The 26,747-nt window shown below is 43.5% G+C and overlaps 1 protein-coding gene across 2 annotated transcripts in view; it reads left to right on the top strand.

Moving 5' to 3' along the window:
• Positions 1-26,747, top strand: part of AP1AR (adaptor related protein complex 1 associated regulatory protein) — a 100,043-nt gene that overhangs the window by 4,867 nt on the left and 68,429 nt on the right. For both annotated transcript variants that reach the window (XM_077278919.1, XM_077278920.1), the window contains exons 2-4: positions 20,940-20,988; positions 23,678-23,704; positions 25,060-25,085. In XM_077278919.1, coding sequence (XP_077135034.1) covers positions 20,940-20,988; positions 23,678-23,704; positions 25,060-25,085 — 102 coding nt within the window. The remainder of the gene's footprint in view (positions 1-20,939; positions 20,989-23,677; positions 23,705-25,059; positions 25,086-26,747) is intronic.

Here is a 26,747-nt window from a genome sequence, read left to right as displayed (position 1 = left end):
GCTCTGAAGCCGTGACCCAGAGGGTCCACTTCCTTAGACCTGATAATAACACTGCCCACGTAGTATATAACACTGCCCACGTAGTATATAACACTGCCCACGTAGTATATAACACTGCCCACGTAGTATATAACACTGCCCACGTAGTATATAACACTGCCCACGTAGTATATAACACTGCCCACGTAGTATATAACACTGCCCACGTAGTATATAACACTGCCCACGTAGTATATAACACTGCCCACGTAGTATATAACACTGCCCACGTAGTATATAACACTGCCCACGTAGTATATAGCAGCCTCGCAGTATATAACACTGCCCAAGTACTATATAGCACTGTGGGCACCATATCCCTGTTAAAAAAAGAATGAAAGTAAAAAAGTTATATACTCACCCTCCGGCGTCCAGCGAAGCTATCCCTATGCGCGCACTGCGGCCGCCAGCTTCCGTTCCCAGCGATGCATTGCGAAATTACCCAGATGCTACGTCATCATCTCGCGAGAATGCAATGCAAGGCCTGGAGCGTCGCGATAAGCGGGAAAGGCGCCGGAAGGTGAGTATATAATGATTTTTTTTTTTCTTATGTTTAACATTAGATCTTTTTACTATTGATGCTGCATAGGCAGCATCAATAGTAAAAAGTTGGTCACAAAGGGTTAATAGCAGCGTTAGCCATTAACCCGGTGTGAGCGCTGACTGGACGGGGCTCTGACAGAGAAGTAGGAAGGAGCGAATTTGTGGCCGGACTGTGCCCGTCGCTGATTGGTCGCCAGACAAAGACAGACAGACAAACAGACGGAAGTGCCCCTTAGACGATTATATAGATAGATTCATTACCAGTTATCGCAAATGCTTGATTGCAGTTGTTGCTGCTAAGGGTGACCCAACCAGTTATTAGGGTTAGGGGGAAATCACTTTTTCACACAGGACCATGTAGGTCTGGATTTCTTTTTCCTTTAATAATAAAGTCCTTCATTTATAAACTGTATTTTGTGTTATCTTTGTCAAATATTTCAGATCACCAAACAAGTTTAAATATTAAAGTGTAACAAACATGCAAAAGAATAGGATATCAGGAAGAGGGCAAACATTTTCACACAACTGTATATGACAGTGGAACATGGGTGGAGACCATGGGTCAGACAGAAAAATACTGCCTGCAGCATGCTTCTGCCATACTGGACCATATTGGGCACTGATCCCACTGGCCATTTATCGGGAGTGAAAATTTAAACAAGGGGCACATTATATTTTGGCTTATGTCGTGTACCTTAAATAAAGGCTGTGATGGATTTATGACAGCGGCCTCCCTCACACAAAGGCTTCAATCAGACCTCTGTTTTTATTTAAACATAAAGTTCAGTTTTTCATCAGTGTGCGGGATACAATTTTCATCCATGTGTCTGTTTTTACAATCGGTGTGACATTCTATGAAATGTTCCAGCATTTCAGACAAGATATACTTAGGGCCGGGCATCATAGCGAGAGACGAGACTAGGTTGTCTTTTCCCAGCACCGCTGCAGATGACTGACTACTCTCACTATGTACAGACACGGGAGAAACCTGTCAATCATCTCTAGCATGACTAGGAAGAGGCGTTTCCAGACTAGACTTGCTATGGTTCCTGGTTGTCTCATCTCCACCCAGATCTGCTCTGGTGAAGTCTGCTTCTGTCACCAGTTGCCACTGTATTCACTCTATGGGAGACGCTGGTGATAGAGCAGATGTAAAAACTAAAAGCGGTATAGTCTGTGTCCAGCCTCTAAGATTAGGGTGGCTGAGCCCTGTACTATTGTCCAGTCTGGCAGTATTGGTGTGTGTGCTGTCCAGCTGGAGTAATCCACTCCCTGATTCAGTTTTTTGGGAAGCACCACACCCTATTAATGCACCCAGCATATTACTGGTAGCTGCCAGTCATAGCTTTGTGCTCTTCTGGTTGTCGTCTGTGTTCTCTGCTCCTGTCTAGTATATGTTTCTTGTTTTGACCATGGATTGTTTATTGGCGTTTCTGCATGACTATTTTGTGTCTTCTCTGCCCACTTTGTTTTACCATACTCTTGCCCTGGTTCGCTTCTCTTGACTGCAACCCTTCTATGGAAGCCATACAGTGGACCTTGTTATAAGGCTAGATCCCTGTACAGGTGTTATAGGGTCAAGACCGGGGTTCCTGTGGTATCTGTCAGATGGAGTGGCTTGCAACAAGTCTGTCCGAGGTGGCCTCTGGGAGACCTTATACTGGCTGGATCTGTGAATTATATTGTCTCGGAAATGCTGGACATTTTAAGAGAAAAATATACAGAGCTGCAGTTCATGCTGTCCACAACTTGGGCAGCATGAATCAGGTGACAGGTTAACTCTAATATATGTGTAATGAAAAATCTCACGACTGTCCATCAAATGGATTCCTGTGACAGATGTTATACAGTGGCAGCTGCCACCCAAGGATTTCAATGTTTTTTGGGCAGCATGGTTTGGAATAGCATAGTCTACAACACTTTCCATACTTTTTTGCAGTATGCTGCTTCTAGCTAGACAAAGACCAAATGGACACGTTTCTTGCATTAGACCCCTATGTACACTTTTACTCCGTTTCTTGGGTGCTCTCCTAACATTGTAGGTCAAGAACTAGAGTTGGTGCAAATCAATTTGTAGGACCCAGTACAGCAACCATGTCAGTGATCTATAGCTGCTGGACAGAAGTCCAGAGAACAACCTCCTGCCTTCCGGCATCCTTAGCTAGTCTTTTGATTTGCCAGCTTGTTGCGACACCGTTACGGCATGTGGCAAGTGATATCATGCCACGCTGGGTAATCAAAACAAGGGACGCTAATTCCTGGAGATAGGAGGTGGTTCTCGGTGCTCCTGTCCAGTAGCCACAGATCACAGACATGGCCGATAGAGTTGGTATGAATCGATTTACAGGAAATAGTCTATCAAGAACCCAGTGTGATCTGGACCTTATTTATCCAGTTCCCATGAAAATGTAGTAGAATTCCGCCTTCACTGCCCTCCTTATTTTAGGTGCAATTCCATTATTATAGTAAAGTTCTGTATTGGCAATTCCCTACTTTCAGTAATGTTCTTCACTTGTTTCCTGGAAATTGAAGTTGCACTTTGGAACCAGGTTGATTATTCTAGAAACACTTTTTTTTTTTTTTTTACTCCTGAAGTAGATGGAAACTCTTTTCCCATAGCTGAACAGAAGCCAAGGACGATTACAGGAATAGTGTGGTCAGAGAGGACATTAATTGTACTATTATAATATTGAATTGGAGAGAACAGCTGTTTTCTTGACTACCGTATATTATCAATTTGTTTTCTTCTTGCAATATTTTCTTCAATCATTTAAGTGGTATCTAGTGAGGTGGTCCAAGTTCTAATGGCGTCAAAGGAATAAAAGCCAATAACCCAATACATTATGTACAGGATGTGAGGCGTTCAGGGACATCGGTGCTACTAAATCACTCACTATATTGTAGTTTTCCATTGACCTCCACTAGTCATTCGAACTATTTGCTTTTATGCTTATAGTTATTTCTCCATTTCATGTTTAGTTTTTCCCTTTTGTCCTAACATTGAAGTGTATTGAGATGTAGGAGTAGGTCTCCTTGAATCAGTAATGTTCTCTTTGTTGGAGCTCTTTCATTTTCATGAGATATCCTAATTCAGCAGCTCATCAGTTCTTTAGGACACTGAATAGCTTCTTAAAGGAAAAGCCAAAAACCAAGTATCCCTTCTATTAAATACATTCAAAAGGTCCCACTGATCAAGCGACTGGTGGCAGGACCTGATCTCAGGATTTTGGATGAAAATGCGCCTAAAAACGCACTGTGTGTAAGTCCTCATTGCCTCGCTAATAAAAAGAACAGACTGGAGTGGGCTCCTGTAGTCTACCGTGCTGATCTAAGGTGTTGGCTAAACACTTGCAAAAAGAAAAGTGTCCTCTGCTCATCCCCAGACAACAGTCTCCATTATATAGGCTGTTGACCACACCCAGAGGAGAGGTGTGTGGTTAGCTAGACCTGCCCATCTCTCACATCTACCTGCAACCCGGTCCCAGGTGCACCAAATGAACCTCTTAGCGCTTACGTGCACTAGAGAAAATACTTCGGGTTACATCACAGAGAGCAGCCATCCCTTGGGCGTGCTTGAGTAATGTTTGGATCCCAGCAGCTGCATGTTTTGCTTCATTATCTGAGCACGTTCGCTCATCACTAGTGATAGGTGATCCCTTGTTTGGCCTGCTCTTTTTTCCCTTTGTATATCATATTCCACAGCTTTACAGACATTATCATCGCTTTCTCCGATGGGGCTCACAATCTATATTCCCTATCATTATGTGTTTGGAGTGTGGAAGGAAACCCCCGCAAACACGGGGAGAACATACAAACTCCTTGCAGATGTTGTCCTTGGTGAGGTTTGAATCTAAGACCCCAGCGCTGCAAGGATGCAGTGCTAAACACCAAGCTACCATGTGCCAAATTTATAAAGTACCTGGCACATTCTTTGAGTGCACTTCTCACGGTGTCATGATCTAATTTTGACAAGTGTGCCAGAGTGTACAGCAATTTCTTTGACAAAACCTTTTGTTAGACCTAATTTTTTAAAGGGTTATTCTCATGTAATTAATTTGGTTTAGTTAGCTTGAAAATGAGCAGGTTTTCATTTGACTTGCTTTTTATGTCTGCTTTAATTTTCTTGCTTTTGAGGGCTTTTATCTTACATAGTGGTTACAGTTGGTTTCCATGGAGCTTGGCCACTTGTATCCATATTAAGAATGCCCAGTAGTTACATCAGTCAGTTTTCAACCAGCTGTTCAGCACATTGATTTTTATACAGCATTTAGCTGCTCACTTCCCTCTCTGCTCCTCCTGACAAGCTAAGTTTGTAAAGCTTAAAAACTCACCGGCCCCACCATCAGCAGCTTTCTTGGCAGGCTTTCTAATCATGGCTCCCAGTGCCCCATTAGATCTGTGTGTAAATACTTTGCTGGTACTGTGCACTACAGAAGAAGCCTCTGATACATGCATGCACTCAAGGAGGAGTGTCCACCCTGTCAGAAACCAGGAAGTGAGGAGACTGGATGGCTGTGTTCTGCTCAAGAGACAACTCAAGAAATACCCTTTAACGGAAAAGTTCCCTTTCTGTACTGTCTCATGCACTGCACACTTGGGCTTCTTGGTGAGAAGGGAGATCCACAGAGCTGGTTTTACTGAGTAACCAACAGCCCCAACCAGGGCCGGACTGGGACTAAAATTCAGCCCTGGCATTTGAAGGTACACAGGCCCACTTGTCACATGGTGACTGTATAATATCTTTGTGCACCTGTAGGTTACAAGACATGTGGTGAGTGTAACACGACTATATAACATACAGTCACAGAAGGCCCAGTATTACAGCTCAGAATTATTTATTGCTCTTAGGCTACTTTCACACTAGCGTCGTGCACTGCACATCGCTATGCGTCGTTTTGTAGAAAAAACGCATCCTGCAAAAGTGCTTGCAGGATATGTTTTTTCTCCATAGACTTGCATTAGCGTGGAGTGCGACGCATTGCCACACGTCGCAACCATCGTGCGACGGTTGCGTCGTGTTGCATCGGTCCGTCGCCAACAAAAAACGTTGCATGTAACGTTTTTTTGGTGCGTCGAGACTGTCTTTTCCGACCGCGCATGCGCTGCCGGAACTCCGCCCCCGCCTCCCCGCACTTCACAATGGGGCAGCAAGTGCGTTGAAAAACAGCATGCGCTGCCCCCGTTGTGCAGCGCTTTCACTGCTTGCGTCGGTAGGTCGCAACGACGCAATTCGTCGTGCGTCGTACGACGCTAGTGTGAAAGTAGCCTAAGGCTGGGGTCATACACTTGGCATATCTTGGACTGCACTGGTATGATATCCGAGTGCAGTGCGTTGTGTCACTCGCACCCATAGACTTGTATGGGGGTGCGAGTGAGCCAAATCTCGCTGCCAATTACAGTATGCTTTAGCACAGCAGCCTTGCAGCGCTGGAGTCCTGGGTTCTAATCCCACCTTGGACAACATCTGCAAAGAGTTTGTATGTTCTCTCCGTGTTTGCGTGGGTTTCCTCCGGGCACTCCGGTTTCCTCCCACATTCCAAAGACATACTGATAGGGAATTTAGATTGTGAGCCCCATTGGGGACAGCGATGATAATGTGTGCAAACTGTAAAGCGCTGCGTAATATGTTAGCGCTATATAAAAATAAAGATTATTATTATTATTATTATGCTGCCATTGTTCTCTCATGCCAATTCAGCATGAGAAAATAATCGCTGAACTGCTCTGCCCCATAGAGTAACACTGGGCCGAGTGCTATCCGATACATCACATAGCACTACACCCCAAACAAACTGCGCTTTATCCACACTCCGCAGATCCAGTGTCTACAATTCTCATGTCACGTCATTAATGCTGCAGCCAATCAGGAGCTCAGAAGCTAATTCTCTGCAGCGCTATTGCCGTGATGTCAGAGATGCAGACAATAACAGAGGCCGGGTGCAGCAGCAGTGGATATTCTTTTACAACAAACTGCAGAGGAGGAACAGGTGTAAGTCTTCAATTGTACATATTGTATATATATATATATATATATATATGTATATCTAAATTTAGTTTTTTTAAGCTCCCTGAAGTATAAATGACAAGATAACTTAATTCTGGCTCTTGATATGATTAGAAAGATATCAAATTTATTTATTTTTTTTTACATTTTTCTTTTCCTCAAAAAAAATCATTGACAACTAACAGTAATTTTTCTGTTTGGAGTTGTCATTGTTATACAGTTGGATTAAAGGGTTTCTCCGGCATCATTTATTTCTACATTGGGAACTGAGTGGTGGTGATACCCTGTGGTGAAACCATACCCACCAAGACACGGCCATGATAGCTGCCATTCATGCATCTGTCCCGTTGGATATTTGTACACTATGTCTTCACCGCTGCTCGCCTCCCAATGCAGAAGAAAGCAGCACTGAGCAAACCCTTTAAAGTGAACCTGACCGCTGATACTTGCTGTGTGACCTATGGGCAGCACATATTCGGCACCGTCTGTATAATCTAAGCCCGTATGCCTTGGTCCTCGGCAGCTTTTAGCCTGAAACACAGCAGCATTTCAGAGTCAACCATACCTTTCTCGAATCATGCAGCCAATATCTGATACATGCGGCCTGTGGATGCATAAGGCTATGTTTCCACGTGGCGTATTCCAAGCGCTTTGGACGCAGTGGACACCCGCCCCGTCCAAAGCGCTGCCAGCTTTAGTACGCGCGGTGATTCTGCAAGTGTTCATTAACCGTGCGGAATCACCGCATCCTGTACATAGAACGGTGAGATTTATCTTGTGGAGACTGAGCGTCTCCATAAGATAAATATCAAACAGAATTTGGTCAAGCCGCACCCAATACTGACATGGTCTCCACGGACATCAGGGCGCACGTCCACACCAGGGGGTCCAGCCCAGTAGAAGAAGTCCACGATAAAGATTGAAAGAGGACAGCGCCACATCAAGAAGTGATAGACAGCAATACACTTTATTCTGCCTCCTGCGGCAAGCTTGAAAAAGGTCTTCGGACCGAAACGTTGCCGCAGGAGGCAGAATAAAGTGTATTGCTGTCTATCACTTCTTGATGTGGCGCTGTCCTCTTTCAATCTTTATCATAAGATAAATAGACATGGTGCGGTCTGGAGAGACACGCCGCATGTTCGTCCCCGCAGGGAAGCCAGAGGCATCCCTACATGCATAGTGGAGACGGGATTTCATAAAATCCCATCCACTTTACTGTAACATCTGGCCGCTGCATCCAATCCACAGCAAGTACGCCACATGGAAACATACCCTCAGCCATCAGATTTCCTTTAAGATCCCATAGTTGACTATTATCCCTGCTTTTGAGGAGAACTATAACTCCCAGCATGTACAGCAGCTCCTATGGCATGCTGAGTGGGAGTTATAGTTCACAGGAATGGTGGTTTTCTTTTGAGATAGTGCCATGGAAGAAGAGTGGACACAGCTTTTTTTTTTTCTTAATTCTATTAACGCTTGCCTGTAACTTCTTTGCTAGCTCCAGGTACAACTCCGGGGCTTTTGTGCTTTTGCTCCGTGCACGCAGGGCAAGGTTATCAGCAGCAGCTCATAAATCCATTCTGTCCCTGCCGCCTTGCTGGACAGTAGGAAGTGGGCGGTCTGATGTCCTGACAACAAGCGGCTGCATTAAGTGGCAGGGTCGGGGCAGCACAGAAGAGCAGAGCGCGCCTCTCCCCCTCCTCATGCCCTGTGTCTGTTACCTCACCGCAGCTGGTGATCAGGTCATCAGACCGCGGCCATCCACTTCATCCTGTCGGCAGCGGTGATTTTGGAAGTGCAGCGTAATCGTGTGCACAAGGCAAGCTGATGCTGCCTAGTGTGCTGGCTGCAGAAAACAGAACGCCGGCTGACAGCTTGAAGGGGGCGACAGATCAAGCGGCCCACTACAGGGACCGGCCCTTCTGGCATTTGCCAGAAATGCCCGATGGCCAGTCCGGCCCTGGCCCCAACTGCTTTGACGCTGGCACCTTAGCTTGCCAAAGGCTAGTACGCTAAAGGTATTCTTTTCATTGAAGACCATATTCCCATAATTGTTAACAAAACTGTCTTTTAGTATTTTGGGCCCTAAGGACCATGATGTTGAGGTGATTTTTATGGTGCCATCAATGTGGTGTACTCTAATAGATTAGTTAACTGGGTACTTTTGATGACTTTTGACATGGACATGTGACCGTGAATGGTGCAGTGGTAACTTTAATGGTGACCAGTCCAGCCAGTGATTGTCAACCACAGGTCATCACAGGCCAAATTCTAGAGACCCTGGTGAGGGACGTGGAAAGTAGCGGTACATAAGTGGTGGGGATTAGTAAGATTATCATTAATCAGACTGGTGCAGTATGCTAAAGGCAACCCCTTTAAAAGGAGCTTGACATGTACATGCAGTCTGATCTGTCGACAGCATAATATGGAGAAGGAACAGCTAAGCAGAATTAGATTTGTTGGAAAATATTCAGGGCAACCTGTAATTTATTCATTGGTGTCAATGGTGTTTGTGGGCATATGAGACCAATGGGCGGCCCTACTCAGTGATGGACTGCACTCTGCATGTATAGTTGTACAGGGAAGACTGTCAATCACTGAGTAGGCCCACCCACTGGACTCCTGTGTACAAAAGCACCAGGGATTTCAATGAAAATACGTGTTGTACTGAAACTTCTCCAATAAACTTGTATATCAATCTGATCAGCTGCTCTTGCTGTATAACATCCTGTCAGCAGTTCGGATACCATGTTCAACATTTCACATGTAAAGCGCCATGGAATAAATGACGCTATAATAATAACAACATGACGGGTTCCCTTTTGAAGTTAATTGAAACAAGTGTTTTAGTATTACATTTTTTTTTTTTTACTCCGTTTGTGGGAAATGCTTTTTATTGTATTTCAGTAGATCTCCACTGCCGCAGACGTGGGCACCGCCTTTTAGCATCCCAGTGTCCTGAACAGAGGAAGCCCCAGGCAGTGTGTTCTGTGGTATACAGTACAGACCAAAAGTTTGGACACACCTTCTCATTTAAAGATTTTTCTGTATTTTCATAACTATGAACATTGTAAGTTCACACTGAAGGCATCAAAACTATGAACTAACACATGTGGAATTATATACTTAACAAAAAAGTGTGAAACAACTGAAAATATGTCTTATATTCTAGGTTCTTCAAAGTAGCTACCTTTTGCTTTGATCATATTGGAACCAGCATGGCTGCTACAGCATCTTGCAGCGGCATGCTATTCCATCCGGTTTGCGTTTAGTTGGACCATCATTTATTTTTCAACAGGACAATGACCCCAAACACACCTCCAGGCTGTGTAAGGGCTATTTGACCAAGAAGAGGAGTGATGGGGTGCTACGCCAGATGACATGGCCTCCACAGTCACCAGACCTGAACCCAATCGAGATGGTTTGGGGTGAGCTGGACTTCAGAGTGAAGGCAAACTCCTTCAAGATTGTTGGAAGACCATTTCCGGTGACTACCTCTTGAAGCTTATCAAGAGAATGGCAAGAGTGTGCAAAGCAGTCATCAAAGCAAAAGGTGGCTACTTTGAAGAACCTAGAATATAAGACATAATTTCAGTTATTTCACACTTTTTTGTTAAGTATATAATTCCACATGTGTTAATTCATAGTTTTGATGCCTTCAGTGTGAATGTACAATTTTGATAGTCATGAAAATACAGAAAAATCTTTAAATGAGAAGGTGTGTCCAAACTTTTGGTCTGTACTGTATGTCGCTGGACGTTATGCAAGCAGGAGCATGTGCTTCAGTGGCTGCCGAGCAGCCTGAAAACCATGAAATATTCATGGAATGACTTTATTAATTAATGTGCTTCCATTTTCCACATTCTGTGATGATTTATTCATTTTGGTTTACAACAGGATTGTAACAGAACGGAAGGTTTATGGCGGACTGCATCTTTATTGTGTGTTATGCATTTTGTTGTAAAATGTGGCGTCATTGTAGTCCAGTGAGCGGGATCTCTCCTTTTCCCATCACTGGTGTGCCCGCCAGGGAGGTCGGAGTAACATTACATAAGGGATCCTGGAACAGGCACATGTCTGTCTGCTGGCGTCTGATAGAAGGCCACACGTACCTTATCTTTAATAATGACTTGGAATAGGCAGCAGATCACAAGTGAGAAGATTTCTCATTCATTACCTGTTTTGCAACAGATCCAGTTTCTAATATATATTTTTAAAGATCATTGTTATTTTTTTCTGCTGAATGCTTGCCGTTTGTTATTTATATTGGTAATGGTTTATTCTTTTGACTTTGCAGTGATGCTTCCCCTGTTCCTATAAGACTTATGGTCAGCCTCCATTTTATTGTTGCATTTGGGTGATTGGCTTGTGTAAGCATATTGAATGCCATACCTTTCACAGATCCCCACAGCCATTAAGAAATATAATGTGTCAATATTCAAATTGGGGATTGCTTCAAACTGCAAGTAAAGACCTACGGTAATTATCTTTTAAAGGGCCACTGTCACCCCCCTCCAGCCGTTATAAACTAAAAGAGCCACCTTGTGCAGCAGTAATGCTGCAGTCTAACAAGGTGGCTCTTTTAGTTTTTGATTCCGTTATTCCCTCAATAAAGCGTTTTAAAATTTGCCCTAACTACCTGTCTGCAGACCTGGAGGCGGTCCGAAGCCTCCTCTATGAATCTCCCAACTGCCGTCACTCTTCTCTTCAGGGGCGATGGTCGCCGCCCCCTTCGCGCTGTTTCTTCTTAAATCCGGCGCCTGCGCTGTGCGTGCCTGCCTGTGACAGGCGCAGTCTTCATTGTCCGTCATAGGTCAGATGCAGGGTGCCTGACTGCGCCTGTGCCGGCAGTGTGGCCACCCTGTTGCTGAATCCCCGCCCTGTGTTATTCATTATGCACAGTGCGGGGCTGGGGTTCCTGGGCATGCGCACTGCGCTGTTCAGACGCTCCCCCGGTCCCCCGCCTTCCAGCGTTGCCGTAATATACAGGTTTCCTTGCCAGCGTTTGGAATGAAGCAGCCGCAAATAACAACGCTGGAAGGCGGGGGAGCTGGGGGAGCGTCTGAGCTGGGGGAGCGTCTGAACAGCGCAGTGCGCATGCCCAGGAACCCCAGCCCCGCACTGTGCATAATGAATAACAGTGCGGGGCAGGGATTCAGCAACAGGGTGGCCGCACTGCCGGCACAGGCGCAGTCAGGCACCCTGCATCTGACCTATGACTGACAATGAAGACTGCGCCTGCCCCAGGCAGGCACGCACAGCGCAGGCGCCGGATTTAAGAAGCAACAGCGCTCAGGGGGCGGCGACCACATCCCCAGAAGAGAAGAGTGACGGCCGTTGGGAGATTCACAGAGGAGGCTTCGGACCGCCTCCAGGTCTGCAGACAGGTAGTTAGGGCAAATTTTAAAACGCTTTATTGAGGGAATAACGGAATCAAAAACTAAAAGAGCCACCTTGTTAGACTGCAGCATTACTGCTGCACAAGGTGGCTCTTTTAGTTTATAACGGCTGGAGGGGGTGACAGTGGCCCTTTAAAAAATACATTTAAAATAAATAAAAATATATATTTAAAAAACAGCTGTCAGCTCGCCCAAACTTATTATGACCCTGATGTACTGTAATATTTTTTTTCTTCACAAAGATAACCTCTAGTAATCGCTCACTTATGCAAATTCTCCTGAACTAGTCCAACAGGTCATTGGTTTCACAATCAGTCTCTGATTGCAGGCCCAGGATGTGATTGACATTCTCTAACCTGCAATCGCCTATGAAGATGATGGAAGCTGGGTGATCTCCCCCAACTTTATGTGCATACACAGGGAGGAGTGAAGTGGCGTGAAGGCTCGAAATCCGCCATATCATCATCTTCCTAGGTGAATACTAGTGACTTCCTGGGGACATGATTAGAGACTATACAGCCGGACTAGACTGTGAAATCGAAGCCGGGTCGGACTAGTTCGGGGCAATTTGCACATGTAAGTGATTTCAAAAAAAGGTTTTTTTGTTAACACATAACTGATTATATAAATAAATGAAGGGCAAGGTTTTATTGCAGGATTATGGCTGTAATTTTTCTGGGGCAGATAGATGGGCCTTGAGGACCTGTCAATTTCCTTTTAAATTTCTTTTGTATTATTTGATTGTTCACCATAAGGCTATATGCACACGTTGCAGATTTGACTGTGGAATTTTCTGTGCAGATTCTGCATTTCTTGGCAGAAAACGCAGGTCAGAACCTGCACCTTTTTTTGGTATGTGCACACGTTGCAGATTTTTGTGCAGATTTCTTCCTTTTTTTTACCCCTGCAGATTTCTATTATGGAGTGGGTTCAGAAACGCAGCAGTTCTGCACAAAGAATTGACATGGTCCTTTTTTGAATCTGCTGCGTTTTCCGTGCAGATTTTTCTGCACCATCAGCACAGCACTTTTTTTGTCATTGATTTACATTGTACTGTAAATCACTTGCAGATCTGCAGCATTTCTGCGTGGGAAAAAAGGCTGCAGATCTGCAGGAAATCTGCAAGCTGTGCACATACCCTAAGAATAAAATTTCCGAGGATACAGACGGCTGTATTTCTTGTGTGAGGATTGCATTGCAGTGCATAGACTGCTCTCCTGACTCGAGCGTGACAGCGTGATGTATTTCTATACAACTGTCACACTCAGGTCAGGAGAGCAGATGATCAGCCTGAGGATTACAATGCAATCCTCGCACAAGAAATACAGCCGTCTGTCTGCCCCTAAAGACCAAATGCTCAATGTGTGACAGTAAGGCTGTGTGCACACGTTACAGATTTTCCATTTTTTTTCGCTATAAAAACACGATAAAACCGCGAGAAAAAACGCATCCATTAAGCATCCTATTAATAGAATGCAATCCACAATTTTTGTGCACATGTTGTTTTTTTTCTACGAAAAAAACGCATCGCGGTAAAAAACGCAGCATGTTCATTAATTTTGCAGATTTTTCCGCTATATATTGCATTGGGGAAGCTCCGGAAAAAAACGCACAAAAAACACGTGCGTATTTCCTGTGGAAGAAGTCCGGTTTGGGTCAGGAAATTTCTGCAAAGATTCCTGACTTGTGCACATAGCGTTGCAGGTGTTAAGGCTATGTGCACACGTTGCATATTTCCTGCAGAACTGCAGCGTTTTTTTCCGTGCAGAAACACTGCAGATCTGCAAGTGATTTATTACAGTACAATGTAAATCAATTGCAAAAAAAAATGCTGTGCTAATGGTGCCGAAAAATCTGCATGGAAAACGCAGCAGATTCAAAAAAGGACCATGTCACTTCTTTTGTGCTGATCTGCAGCGTTTCTGCAATCATTCCATTCTAGAAATCCGCAGGGGTAAAAATGCATGAAATCCGCAGGAAAACCTCACAAAATCCGCAAGAAAAACGCATCAAATCTGCACCTGCGTTTTCTGCCAAAAGATGCAGAATCCGCACAGAAAATTACAGAGGCAAATCTGCAACGTGTGCACATAGCCTTATAGTCACATGGATAACTCATTTCAGGGTGCAGACCTTTTCTTCACGACCAAATAAACATATACGAAATTATACAAACCCTACATATTTACCCTCGTCCCGCTTCTATGTGTAACAAAAAACTTGAAATCCACAAAAGTCACATACAATAAAAGTAAAAGGTATTTATAAAAATTTTCTGGAGATCATATTTTAGTTTACACATTCTTATGTTTAATTGGACTAGATACTACGAAGTCCTTCAGAATGTCACTTTTGCCCTTAGTGAGGTGGAATGTGACAATGGACGTTTAAACTTTGCCAACACTTTTAGACCAGCCTCCGCTCTCTCGGAGGGGCTATTCAGTTCTCAGAATCTTGAGTCTGATGCACGTTAGGCCACGATCACACGTTCAGTATTTGGTCAGTTTTTTACATTCCCTAATCGAAGTCGTTTTAGGTTTGTGTGTGTGTGTGTGTAGCCCATTCACTACTTCCATCTATCCCCCACCCCCTGAAGATGGCTGGACCATCATTGTAAATACACACCTGTACTTTGTATCTCCCCCACCTCATTGTAGATTGTAAGCTCTCACGAGCAGGGTCGTCTTATTTTGCTTTAATTATTGTATTGTTAACGTTGTTACCTATGACTGTTGTGTTTGAAACTGTTAAACTAAAGCGCTGCGGAATATGTTGGCGCTATATAAAGATTATTATTATAATGACATCAGTGTTTGTAAGTCAAAACAAGGAGTGGGTGAAAAATGCAGAAGTGGTGATGGGACGTGTTTTGTACTTCTCTGATTGTTCAACTCCTGGTTTTGGCTTACACATACTGATGTAAAATACTGACATGTGAACGTAGCTTTACCACTCGAAGAATAAACGTGATCTTCACATTCACTTTAGAAGAAATGACAAATTGCATGTGACATGTTAATTTTGGTGAATACCCTTTTACCTGTGACTAAAGTTGTCACCATGAAATGGAGTGCAGCGTACTACAGGCAGTGATTGAAGAAAGTGCCTACTGTTTTTTATAACGTGTACAGTGTTATCCAGTAGAGAGGAAAATATTACAATTTGAGAGCCCTCTGTCGTTGATACCTTTTTAATGGCTAACTGAAAAGATGGTGACAAATGGCAAACTTTTCAGACTACACAGATCCCTTCATCAGGCATAGAATAACACAAAATCTGAAGAGTCACATATTTATACACAACAGGATAATGCAATAGATAAGACAAGTGAGGTGAAGCAGAAATATCACTATGGGAGAGGGAGAAACACTTGTGGCCGTAAATATTAAAGGGAACCTGTCACCCCGTTTTTTCCGTATGAGATAAAAATACCGTTAAATAGGGCCTGAGCTGTGCATTACAATAGTGTATTTTGTGGACCCCGATTCCCCACCTATGCTGCCGAAATACGTTACCAAAGTCGCTGTTTTCGCCTGTCAATCAGGCTGGTCTGGTCAAATGGGTGTGGTGACATCGCTGTTTCTTCCCCCAGATCTTGCTTATTTTTCCTTTGGTGGCGTAGTGGTTTGCGCATGCCCAAGGCCCGAATCCACTTCATAGGTGTGGAAAAAGAGCGCGATCTGCGCTATTACCCTGGCGATCCGTGGGGGCGGCCATCTTCCTGTGGCCGCGCGTACGCAGATGGAGCGCTCTGCTGCCCGGGGCTTCAGGAAAATGGCGGCGGGATGCCGCGCGTGCGCAGATGGAGATCGCGGCGGCCATTTTCCTGAAGCAGAGTTCGCTTCTCGGCTTCAGGAAAATGGCCGCCGCGATCTCCATCAACGCACGCGCAGCATCCCGCGGCCATTTTCCTGAAGCCGCGGGCAGCAGAGCGCTCCATCTGCGCACGCGCGGCCACAGGAAGATGGCCGCCCCCACCGATCACCAGGGGAATAGCACAGATCGCGCTCTTTTTCCACACCTATGAAGTGGATTCGGGCCTTGGGCATGCGCAAACCACTACGCCACCAACGGAAAAATAAGCAAGATCTGGGGGAAGGAACAGCGATGTCACCACACCCATTTGACCAGACCAGCCTGATTGACAGGCGAAAACGGCGACTTTGGTAACGTATTTCGGCAGCATAGGTGGGGAATCAAGGTCCACAAAATACACTATTGTAATGCACAGCTCAGGCCCTATTTAACGGTATTTTTATCTCATACGGAAAAAACGGGGTGACAGGTTCCCTTTAAACCAGTTCATAGAAAAGGAGTGTGAAAGTTTTAGTGTCATATGATTGACCTCTTGTTCATGGTTGTGATGCCCCCAAATGGTCTGAGGAGCACATTCCTTAGTTGATGTAGTAAGACATAAATCCATGCAACACATTCATTCCTGCACTGAAGGTTGTCATAAGTTAATACTCCCAAATTTTTCTGTCTCTCTGTGGCTTTAAGTTACCTTTTAATACAAGTAATTTCGTGTCTATGATGCTGTGATCAGGGATGTGGAAATGTTTGTCCGCAGGTAGATCTATTCTTTTTTATTGTGCGGCGATGAGAATTCATTCTTGTTCTAAGCTTTTGCCCTGTCTCCCCTACATACAGACCCCCAGCTGGACATTTGGAACATATAATTAAGCACACTACATTAGATGTGATGCAGCTGAAAGTATCTGGTATCTTGTAGTCCTGATGTGAACTGGGGATCTTTATCTTGTCTGTGGTCATTATAAATGGACAACTTTTACATTTTTTCTGGTTTCAGGGAAAGGTTCCTGTAGCTGTCAGAGAGGACAGGGAGCTTAACAATGATGCTTCTTAGATTGGGGGCTGCATGAAGCACACACGTTGAGGATCTGGAAATACAGATTGTAATCGGGCATCTTTTTGTAATAAAGATTGTAGTTTGCGCACTAAGGAGAGCTGCACGGAAACTACATTCTTTATTATAAAAATGTAGCCCATTACAATCTGTATTTCCAGATTCCCCACTTCCCTTTAAGTGAACATCTTTATTCCTGGACTTCTGGTTAATTTTTAAGTTTCCTGGTGGAAGGTCTGGTCAGTATTACACCACTCGTATTTTTGGTTCAAGTGCTGTCCTTGGGGAAAAAATAAACAGCACTCGGACCAATGTTATTCGATGGGGTAGTGCAGATGAGTGTTTTTTTTTTTCTCTGACCGGATTTGCTTGAGAAGAAAATAGCAGCATACACTAGTTTTCTTCAGTCAGGTGTGAGACTCATCCATTCAAGTCTGAGTGCGCAAAAAACCCCAAAAAACATTGTATAGCATCTGAGTTTTATGGATACATTGCAATTCTGGAACATTGGAAACTGTAAATGGCCCTGTAAAAGATTGCTGTTGTAAAAGAAGAAAACAAACAAAATGAATTGCACATGGTTGACAAGTGAGAAAAAAAGTAAAAACATTTCCCTCTTTTCTGGATAAAACTGACCATTTTTTATATTGTCTTGGGATTGAGCACATGAACTGTGAAACCCTTAACTATTAAAGAAGTTGTCCACCACTTGGACAACTTCTTCTCATACCCCACACTTGCCCCCATAAAATAATAAGGCTTATACTCTCCTCCTGTGCCAGCATCGTTCCCGTGGTGTCTGCACTCGTTCTCCCAGGGTTCCAGTGTAGTTGTGACACGTGACGCCGGCACCCAATCATCGCTGGCATTACTGCCTTTGTCTCCTGTTGAATTGAGCGTGAAGAGGAAGTCGGAGATCAGCTGCAGCCCAGACTTCCACTTCATGTTTGATTTCTCTGAAGTCGGGGACAGTGACGCCAGTATTGATTGTCAGTGTCCAACCGCACGGGAGCTGCGGGAGTGCGAGTGCCGACAGCGCAGGAACAACGCCGGCACGGGACGTGAGTATAAGTTTTATTATTTTATGTGGCCAAATATTTTCATCCAGAAGGGGTTATCCTAAAGTTGTTTAATTTTGTAGAAAAAAAGCAGATCACAGACATGGCACAAAACTAAAGTCATTTCAAATGGCAACTTTCTGACTTTAAGAAACACTAAAAGAAATCAAGAACAAAAAATGTGGTAGTCAGTAATGGTTGCTTTTTTTAACCAAGCATAGGGGAAAAATTATGGAGTCGCTCCATTCTGAGAAAAAAAATCATGGACTCACCCTGTAAGTTTTCATACCCAAAAATAACACCTGCATCAAATTATATCTGCTCGTTAGTCTGCATCTAAAAAGGATGATCACACCTTGGAGAGCTGTTGCACCAAGTGGACTGACATCAATCATGGCTCCAACACGAGAGATGTCAATTGAAACAAAGGAGAGGATTATCAAACTCCTAAAAGAGGGTAAATCATCACACAATGTTGCAAAAGATGTTGGTTGTTCACAGTCAGCTGTGTCTAAAATCTGGACCAAATACAAACAACATGGGAAGGTTGTTGAAGGCAAACATACTGGTAGACCAAGGAAGACATCAAAGCGTCAAGACCGGAAACTTAAAGCAGTATGTCTGCAAAACAGGAAATGCACAACAAAACAAATGAGGAACGAATGGGTGGAAACTGGAGTCAATGTCTGTGACTGAACTGTAAGAAACCACCTAAAGGAAATGGGATTTACATACAGAAAAGCTAAACGAAAGCCATCATTAACACCTAAACAGAAAAAAACAAGGTTACAATGGGCTAAGGAAAAGCAATCGTGGACTGTGGATGACTGGATGAAAGTCATATTCAGTGATGAATCGCGAAGCTGCGTTGGACAAGGTGATGATGCTGGAACTTTTGTTTGGTGCCGTTCCATTGAGATTTATAAAGATGACTGCCTGAAGAGAACATGCAAATTTCCACAGTCATTGATGATATGGGGCTGCATGTCAGGTAAAGACACTGGGGAGATGGCTGTCATTACATCTTCAGTAAATGCACAAGTTTATGTTGATATTTTGGACACTTTTTTTACCCCATCAATTGAAAGGATGTTTGGGGATAATTAAATCATTTTTCAAGATGATAATGCATCCTGCCATAGAGCAAAAACTGTGAAAACATTCCTTGATAAAAGACACATAAGGTCAATGTCATGGCCTGCAAATAGTCCGGACCTCAATCCAATTGAAAATCTTTGGTGGAAGTTGAAGAAAATGGTCCATGACAAGGCTCCAACCTGAAAGCTGATCTGGCAACAGCAATCAGAGAAATTTCTAGGCAGATCGATGAAGAGTACTGTTTGACACTCATTAAGTCCATGCCTCAGAGACTGCAAGCTGTAATAAAAGCCAGAAGTGGTGTAACAATATACTAGTGATGTTTTGGAGTGTTTTTTGTTTGTTTGTTTTTCATGATTCCATAATTTTTTTTCCTCAGAATTGAGTGATTCCATAATTATTCCCTATGCTTGGTTAACAAAAGTAACCATTACTGACTACCACATTTTTTGTTCTTGATTTCTTTTAGTGTTGCTTAAAGCCAGAAAGTTGCCACTTGAAATGACTTTAGTTTTGTGCCATGTCTGTGATCTGCTTTTTTTCTACAAAATTAAACAACTGAATGAACATCCTCCAAGGCCGATGATTCCATCATTTTTTCCAGGGGTTGTAGTAGTGGACAACCACTTTAATTTTAATTGTTGTTTTTCACCATGTGTCACCTTTCTCATGTGTGTCCATCACAAGGACTTCGGGATGCTTTTCCTTTATGGGTTTCCTGCTGATTGATCTGGGGAGTGAAGAGTGGAGAATCCATGGACATTGGGTTCCTCTTCCCCCTTCCAAACTTTGGCTCTTTTACTTCCGGTAGAGGGCTGACCTAGAATCAGTTCCTAGTTGGGGTGGCAGACGAGGTGGATGTTAGGAGTGTGAGCGGCTCTCCCTGAGCTTCGGTTAAAGAAAGCTACTGATCCCTGTCTTCTGCCATGGTCTTCTGGACTGGAAAGACAGGGAGTGATTTAGTGTGCTGCGATAGACCACATTTTTTTTTTTTTTACATATGTGTGTAATATCTGGTATTATTACCTACACTGGTTACATGTTTTAGTGGATTTGATTAAAAGTTAAGTTTTTATCTGACAAGTGGAGTCATTCATCGCTGGAGACAATCTCCTATTCTTCTAGACCACATTCTTGCACGTTTTTTTTTTCTTTTTGTGTGGCATTGTTCACTTTTTTGAGAGCACATGATTGGACAGCACAATCTCTCTCAAAAAAAAACAAAACTGACCAATGACTACAGTTTCACAAATAGACCTACACATATACGGTATGTGGTGGAGCAGTTGTGTTTCCACAACTGAAAAACGTGACCACCATTTATCAGGGGACTATATCACTCTTACGGTAGCCACCCTACAGAAGGAGTTGATCTCTGCCTTTTTTTTAGTTTTGATGATAGATTGATGGGATTTCATAAGTGGCAATTATCAATTTGACCCTAGATACTTTTCTATAAAATTTGAGAAACAACCCCTTTCCCCGTGCCCCTGTACGAGCCAGCGCCTAGAGCAGTGTATCGGTGGCTCTATCTCTTGCTGACCTGATCTGGGCGTGTATTACATGGACTGCTGTTCAGTTGGATGGTTGCCATGTTCTATTACTATGTGGCAGTGCTGGAGCAGCAAAGGTTTCTGCACTTTCAGCAGTTTATTATCCCAACTGGAATATATAGATCTCAGTTGTGGGAAAGCGTATGGAATGAGAATTCTATAGGGAATGAAGATTGGGGGTGTGGGAAGAGTAATGGACTGATTCACCCACAGACTGTAAGATCTCCAGAATGAAGTGGAATTCTGAAGATGATTCTATGAAGTTGAATTGTGACCGTCAGCTCGCTATTTGAACCATCAGCATTACATAGAATTCCATTATTACAACGTTTATACCATAAATATATTTAGTAAATGTTTTGTTTTTTTCCCCTGCAGATCCAAATATTTTAGAACCTCCTCGCGGGGAGAACACTATACTATTGAGGTAAGCAGATTCCTCACTCTGCATGATTGATATAAAGAACTCTTGTCGCTCTCTGTTCTGTCTGGATCATACTGTTTGTTTGCTCAGTGCTTTGCTCCGTTCCTCCATACTGTATTTGCCTCAGTCTTGTAATCTCCACAAGAGTTATAATGTCTGTGTTTAGTCGCTTGTGATCCCGGTATATGTTATAATCTCAGTATGTATGCATGTGTGGATATGAGATTGATATATACACAAACTTGTGGAGGACTCATCAGGGATGCAAAAAGAATTGGCGATTACAGCATCCCGTAAAATCCACAATCTTTTATTTTGCTTCCGAGAAGATCCAGTAAGGACTATGCTGACTTTTTTCAAGCATTTAGGAACCTTAGTCGTAGCATAAAGAGAGGGGAAAGTTAAAGGGAACCTGTCACGCCCCCCCCCCAGGGGGTTTGTAACTAAAAGAGCCACCTTGTGCAGCACTGATGCTGCATTTGGACAAGGTGGCTTTTTTAGTTATGCTCCTTGCACACGCTGAAATAAACACTTATAAAATGTGCCCTCTCATACCGTGAAATCGCCAAGGAGGCTTTACTTTCCTTCCTAATCAGACGCAGCACAGCCGTCATTCATACCCCCTTGGCGCCGGGCGTCGCCTCCTCAGCGTTGTTTGAATCTGTCCCGGAGCCTGCGCTGTTATGTTATCCCTTGGGCATGCGCAGTTAGCGCTGCCCGTCTTCTGACATCATTTGTTGTCAGGCTGACTGCGCCTGTGCAGCCACGCTGCCCGAGATCCCGCCCTTCAGTGTCTTCTGATTTACTCATACTGCGGGGCGGGGATTCATGGGCATGCGCAGTGCATATTTTCGCCTCTCACTCATCTCCCTCCGCCTCCTTCAGACTGTGCGGCGTCAGCTGATCCCTAAGCGCATGCCACGGCGACGGCTTCCAGCCATCCCTCAGGCCCTCCGTGCGCCACCTCCTCTGCAGTCATTAACGTCCCCGGCGCCTGCGCTGTAAGTTCCCATCATGTGATGGGAGTCGAAGGCCAGCGCAAACTGCGCATGTCCCCCCCTCAGAAAAAAAAAACTTACAGCGCAGGCACCGGGGACGTTAATGACTGCAGAGGAGGCAACGCCTAGCGCACATAGCGGCTGAGGGATGGCCGGGAGGTGTTTGTGTCCGGGGGGGGGGGGGAGAAAGACATGCCCCCCCCCGACAGACTACAGGTATGGGGCAAATGATAAAAACGAATATTTTAGCATTGGAAGGGACCCCAACTAAAAGAGCCACCTTGACAGAATGCAGCATTAGTGCTGCACAAGGTGGCTCTGGTGGTGGTGTGACAGGTTCCCTTTAAGAGTAAGAATTATTTGCAAAGGGAATGTTTCAACCTTTGGTATTAGTAACATCACGGGCCATCCTCTTCAGTTGGCCACTGATCACCTGCAGCGGTCACATGCTATCCAAGCTAGAAGAGACATTTGGGAATCTGGCTGCAGCAGTCACGTGGAAGAGGAGGCAAAGAGTCCATGAGGCAGCAGAACCTAGGAATGGAAGGGGATCTTGTAGTGGGGAGTCATTTTTTTTAATTTTCAGACACCCATGGCTCCATTTTTTAATATAATAAGTGACGAACAAATCAATTTTATTTCGAAATTAACAAAATTTGAGTTGCCTTGTAGCTGTGGACAACAAAATGTGTCTCACTCTTGTTATATTGAAATGATGATATTTTCATTTTAATGTCCCCCAGGAAGGTTTCTACCATTAAAAGGGTATTCCCACAATTGAAAGTTATCACCTCTCTAACTCCCAGGGATAGTGAGAGCGAGGGATCTGTCTTCTGAGATCAGGATCTACAGCGTTCCCACTGATAAGAGTGAAGATGAGCGCACTCAACCTCCGCTCCATTCAGTGTCTGTTGGACTGGTAAAAATAGCTGAGTGCTGTATTTGTTTTTCCCCCAACAGTCCTATAGGCAATGAATGGAGCGAAGATCGATTATGCCCATCTTCATTAAATTCAGACAAGGTTCTGAAGAGCCCACATTCTCAGGAGTTCTGGTAATCCCAGCTATATGTAAGTAATCCACAATCCAATGGCTAGGAGCCAGCTTTCTATTGTGGAAATGCCCCTTTAAAATCAATGTCTTTTAATATTTATGCTTACCAATCTGAGAGCAGCATGAAATAAGGACAAACAGTATGATTTTAGTGATGTATCACTTACTGGGCTTCTTCTTGTAGCTTTGATGAAAATCTCCGTTTTATCTGCTGCAGCTCTGCTAGTTCTCTCTATCTCCGCCTGCACCATTGATCCGCAGCTTTCTGCCTACACTGTGTATAGTTGGCTGCAAATCAGTGGTGAGAGGCAGGGATAGAGAAAGCTCATGAATATCAAGGACTACATAGCTGGAGCTCATGGCTGAGATAACTAGCAGAGCTGCAGCAGATAAGACAGTATTTTATCAAAGCTACAGCATAAACCTAGTAAGTGACACATCACTGGAGTCAGGGTCTCTGCCCCTACTTTAATCTGCTCTCGGATAGGGCAGGAAAAACCTTGTGACTGACTATTTTTTAGCATTCATTTTCATTCACACAAAAACTAACTGAAATGTTTTTTTAGTATTTTGTAGTGTAGGACCTTCCTGTATTATTGAATTTTCAAAATCAACATTTGTGTTTTTGTTTTTTTCTAACAGTTTGAAAACCTTGTAGAAAGTGATGAGGTATGTATACAGATTTTACTTTGGTAGGCGCAAAATGGCACCATTTGTAAAAACGGAGCACAGATAAACATTTTAATGTGACCTCTATAAATGTGAATCCAGGAGAGCGTGAAAGTGATGGGACATGTTTGTACTTCTGAAACAGCATTGTGTCCTTAGTACCTTGGCATCAGAAAGTGTCACGTCCAATATCTCTCTATGAATTGCTGCATGTTGTGACTGCTACATGGAGGTGGGAAATATTTGTTGTACAGGTAACTGTTCATGGGCTTGATTGAAATGTGGACTAAACATGGACTTAGTAAGGGGAAGATAGGGAGCCGAGTTCCTGGATACGTCAATCACTCAGGAGTGAACATTTGATGCATTCTGACCATAAATGATCCCTACTGCTGTTTGCATTAATGCCATCGGACCTGATGAAAAGCTAAGTAGTTTTGAAAATCATTTCATTTTAGCCCCCTAAAAGGTATTAACTATTAAAGGGTTACTCCCATCTGGGACATTTATGGCATATCTACATCTAATAGATGTTGGTCCCACCACTGAGATCCATATCTATCTAACAGGGTCACATTGGAAAAAGACAGAGGGTAAGTTTTTTTGAAAGGTTGACTCCTTGAGGGAAAGGCAGGCTATCTAAGTGAATTTGGACACTATGAAAAGTGTATATTTTGAAGGGCTATTCACCATAAAAACAAGTTATTTCCTTTCAGATATGGGCTAGCATAATGATCGTTGGGGGTCCGACTGCAGTCCCCTCCTACAGTGAGAGTGGACATGCACGTGCTCGGCCTCTGCGCCATTCATTGTCTTTGGGACTGCGGGAGGATGCTGACATCAGTGCCCTGCTTCCTCTAGCCGAACAGAGACTAGAGCCAAGGTTGAGCACTCATGACGGTTTCCAGAGCCCTGATCCCTGGTTCACTATGTAGCCCAGAGGTTGGACCCCTGCGTTCAGTAAGAGTGTATGTGTGTGTGTGTGTATATATATATATATATATATATATATATATATATATATATATATATATATATATATATATATATATATATATCTATATCTATATCTATCCTGGCTCGAATAATTTGAAGGATGTCTGGTTTGCATGACCAATACTTTATTTTCAGCCTCCATTAGTTAAAATGGTAATCAGCATGGCATCTAGCGATTAAAACAATTTTTTTTTTATTTTTTTTAACTACCTTTTTCTGTAAATGTTGGTAGAGTTTTAGCGTTGTGTACGTATCAAGGAGTGCCAATAAAGTAATTTTACAATGGCCGTATTGTCATAATATTGAACTTTATAACAATGTGAGTAATGTATTGTGTTCTTTTTTTTTTTTTCCACTAGGGTGAAAGCCCAGGAAGCAGCCAAAGGTATAATGTCAATTAAAGAACTTAGGAATTCTTGTTCACATAAGTAAAAATGGTCTTAGTTTAAAAGAAGTTCTGACAGATCTTTTTTGTTTGTGTGTCCCCTCCTGCTCCTAATACTGATAATATAATACTTTTTCAATTAATTTACTTTTAAAAACGTGCTTGTGGTTTTCCGTGATGGGTCCCGTGTAGGGGCCGCTGGTGTGTGTTTCTAGAAGTAATGACGTAGAGCACTTTGCATGATATTGCTTCGGATGGCAGTCACCCCAATATACTACTGGCTGTCAGTGACATCCTCTTGGGGGGTGGGTGGGGAATTAGCCTCAGACTTCCGGTGAAGCAGCCACTGCTCCTGACACCACACATGCTCAGTCGCCATTGATGCTGCAGTAGAGATGGAGGTACAGAGGGGAAGAGGAATGAGGAGGCAGAAACTAACAAATTAGGGGAAGGGAAATGAGGAGGCAGAAATTAACAAATGCTGAGGATCTAAGGGAAATGTCATTTTCAGCATGATGCTGACACAACCCCACTAACGAAAGTACAGGAAATAAGCCAATGGCATGTGCTGAATTTTATTTTTTTTTTTTAATCATAAAGCCTGCACAAGAAAACTTCCACATTACTCCACTTTAAACATTAAAAAAGTGAACTTGGGACCGTTCTCAGTCTAAGGGTATGTGCACACGTTGCGGATTTCTTGCAGAAATTTCCTGAAGAAAACCGGAAATTTTCTGCAAGAAATCCGCATTTTTTTTTTTGCGGTTTTTTCCCGTGTTTTTCGCGTTTTTTTAGCATTCTGCAAGCGTAATTAGCTTGCAGAATGCTAAAGTTTTCCAAGCGATCTGTAGCATCGCTTGGAAAACTGACTGACAGGTTGGTCACACTTGTCAAACATAGCGTTTGACAAGTGTGACCAACTTTTTACTATAGATGCAGCCTATGCAGCATCAATAGTAAAAGATAGAATGTTTAAAAATAATAAAAAAAAATAAAAAAATGCTTATACTCACCCAGACATCTCCTCAGCGGCGTCCGTTCCTCTTCCTATAGCTGGCGTGTGCGCACAGGACCTTCCGTGACGTCACGGTCACGTGAGCGGTCACGTGAGCGGTCACGTGAGCGGTCACATGACCGCTCACGACCAATCACAGGACAGTGACGTCATCAGCTACAGGAACCGAAGCGACAGCATGCAGTGAAGGCGGGAAGACATCGAGGGTGAGTATAGGACTATTTTTTATTTTAATTCTTATTTTTTGACCACTTATATGGTGCCCAGTCCGTGGAGGAGAGTCTCCTCTCCTCCACCCTGGGTACCAACCGCACATAATCTGCTTACTTCCCGCATCGTGGGCACAGCCCCGTGCGGGAAGTAAGCAGATCAATGGACCCCTAGGTGTGCGGAATCCCCTGCAATTCCGCATTTTAATGAACATGTTGCTTTTTTTTCCGCGATGCGATTTTTTCGCGGAAAAAAAGGCTACATTTGCACAAAAAATGCGGAATACACTTAAAATAATAGGAGGCATATGTTAGCGTTTTTTTCGCATTTTTATCACGTTTTTATAGCGCAAAAATGCGAAAAAAACGCGAAAAATACTTAACGTGTGCACATGGCCTTAGTGATAAGCTCTCAGTGGGAAAAACAAGAGAATGTTA

This window comes from Ranitomeya variabilis, chromosome 1 (genome assembly GCF_051348905.1).
Source record: "Ranitomeya variabilis isolate aRanVar5 chromosome 1, aRanVar5.hap1, whole genome shotgun sequence".
Taxonomy (NCBI): domain Eukaryota; kingdom Metazoa; phylum Chordata; class Amphibia; order Anura; family Dendrobatidae; genus Ranitomeya; species Ranitomeya variabilis.
The sequence above is the reverse complement of the archived record's forward strand: the minus strand, read 5'-3'. Positions and strand labels throughout refer to the sequence as shown.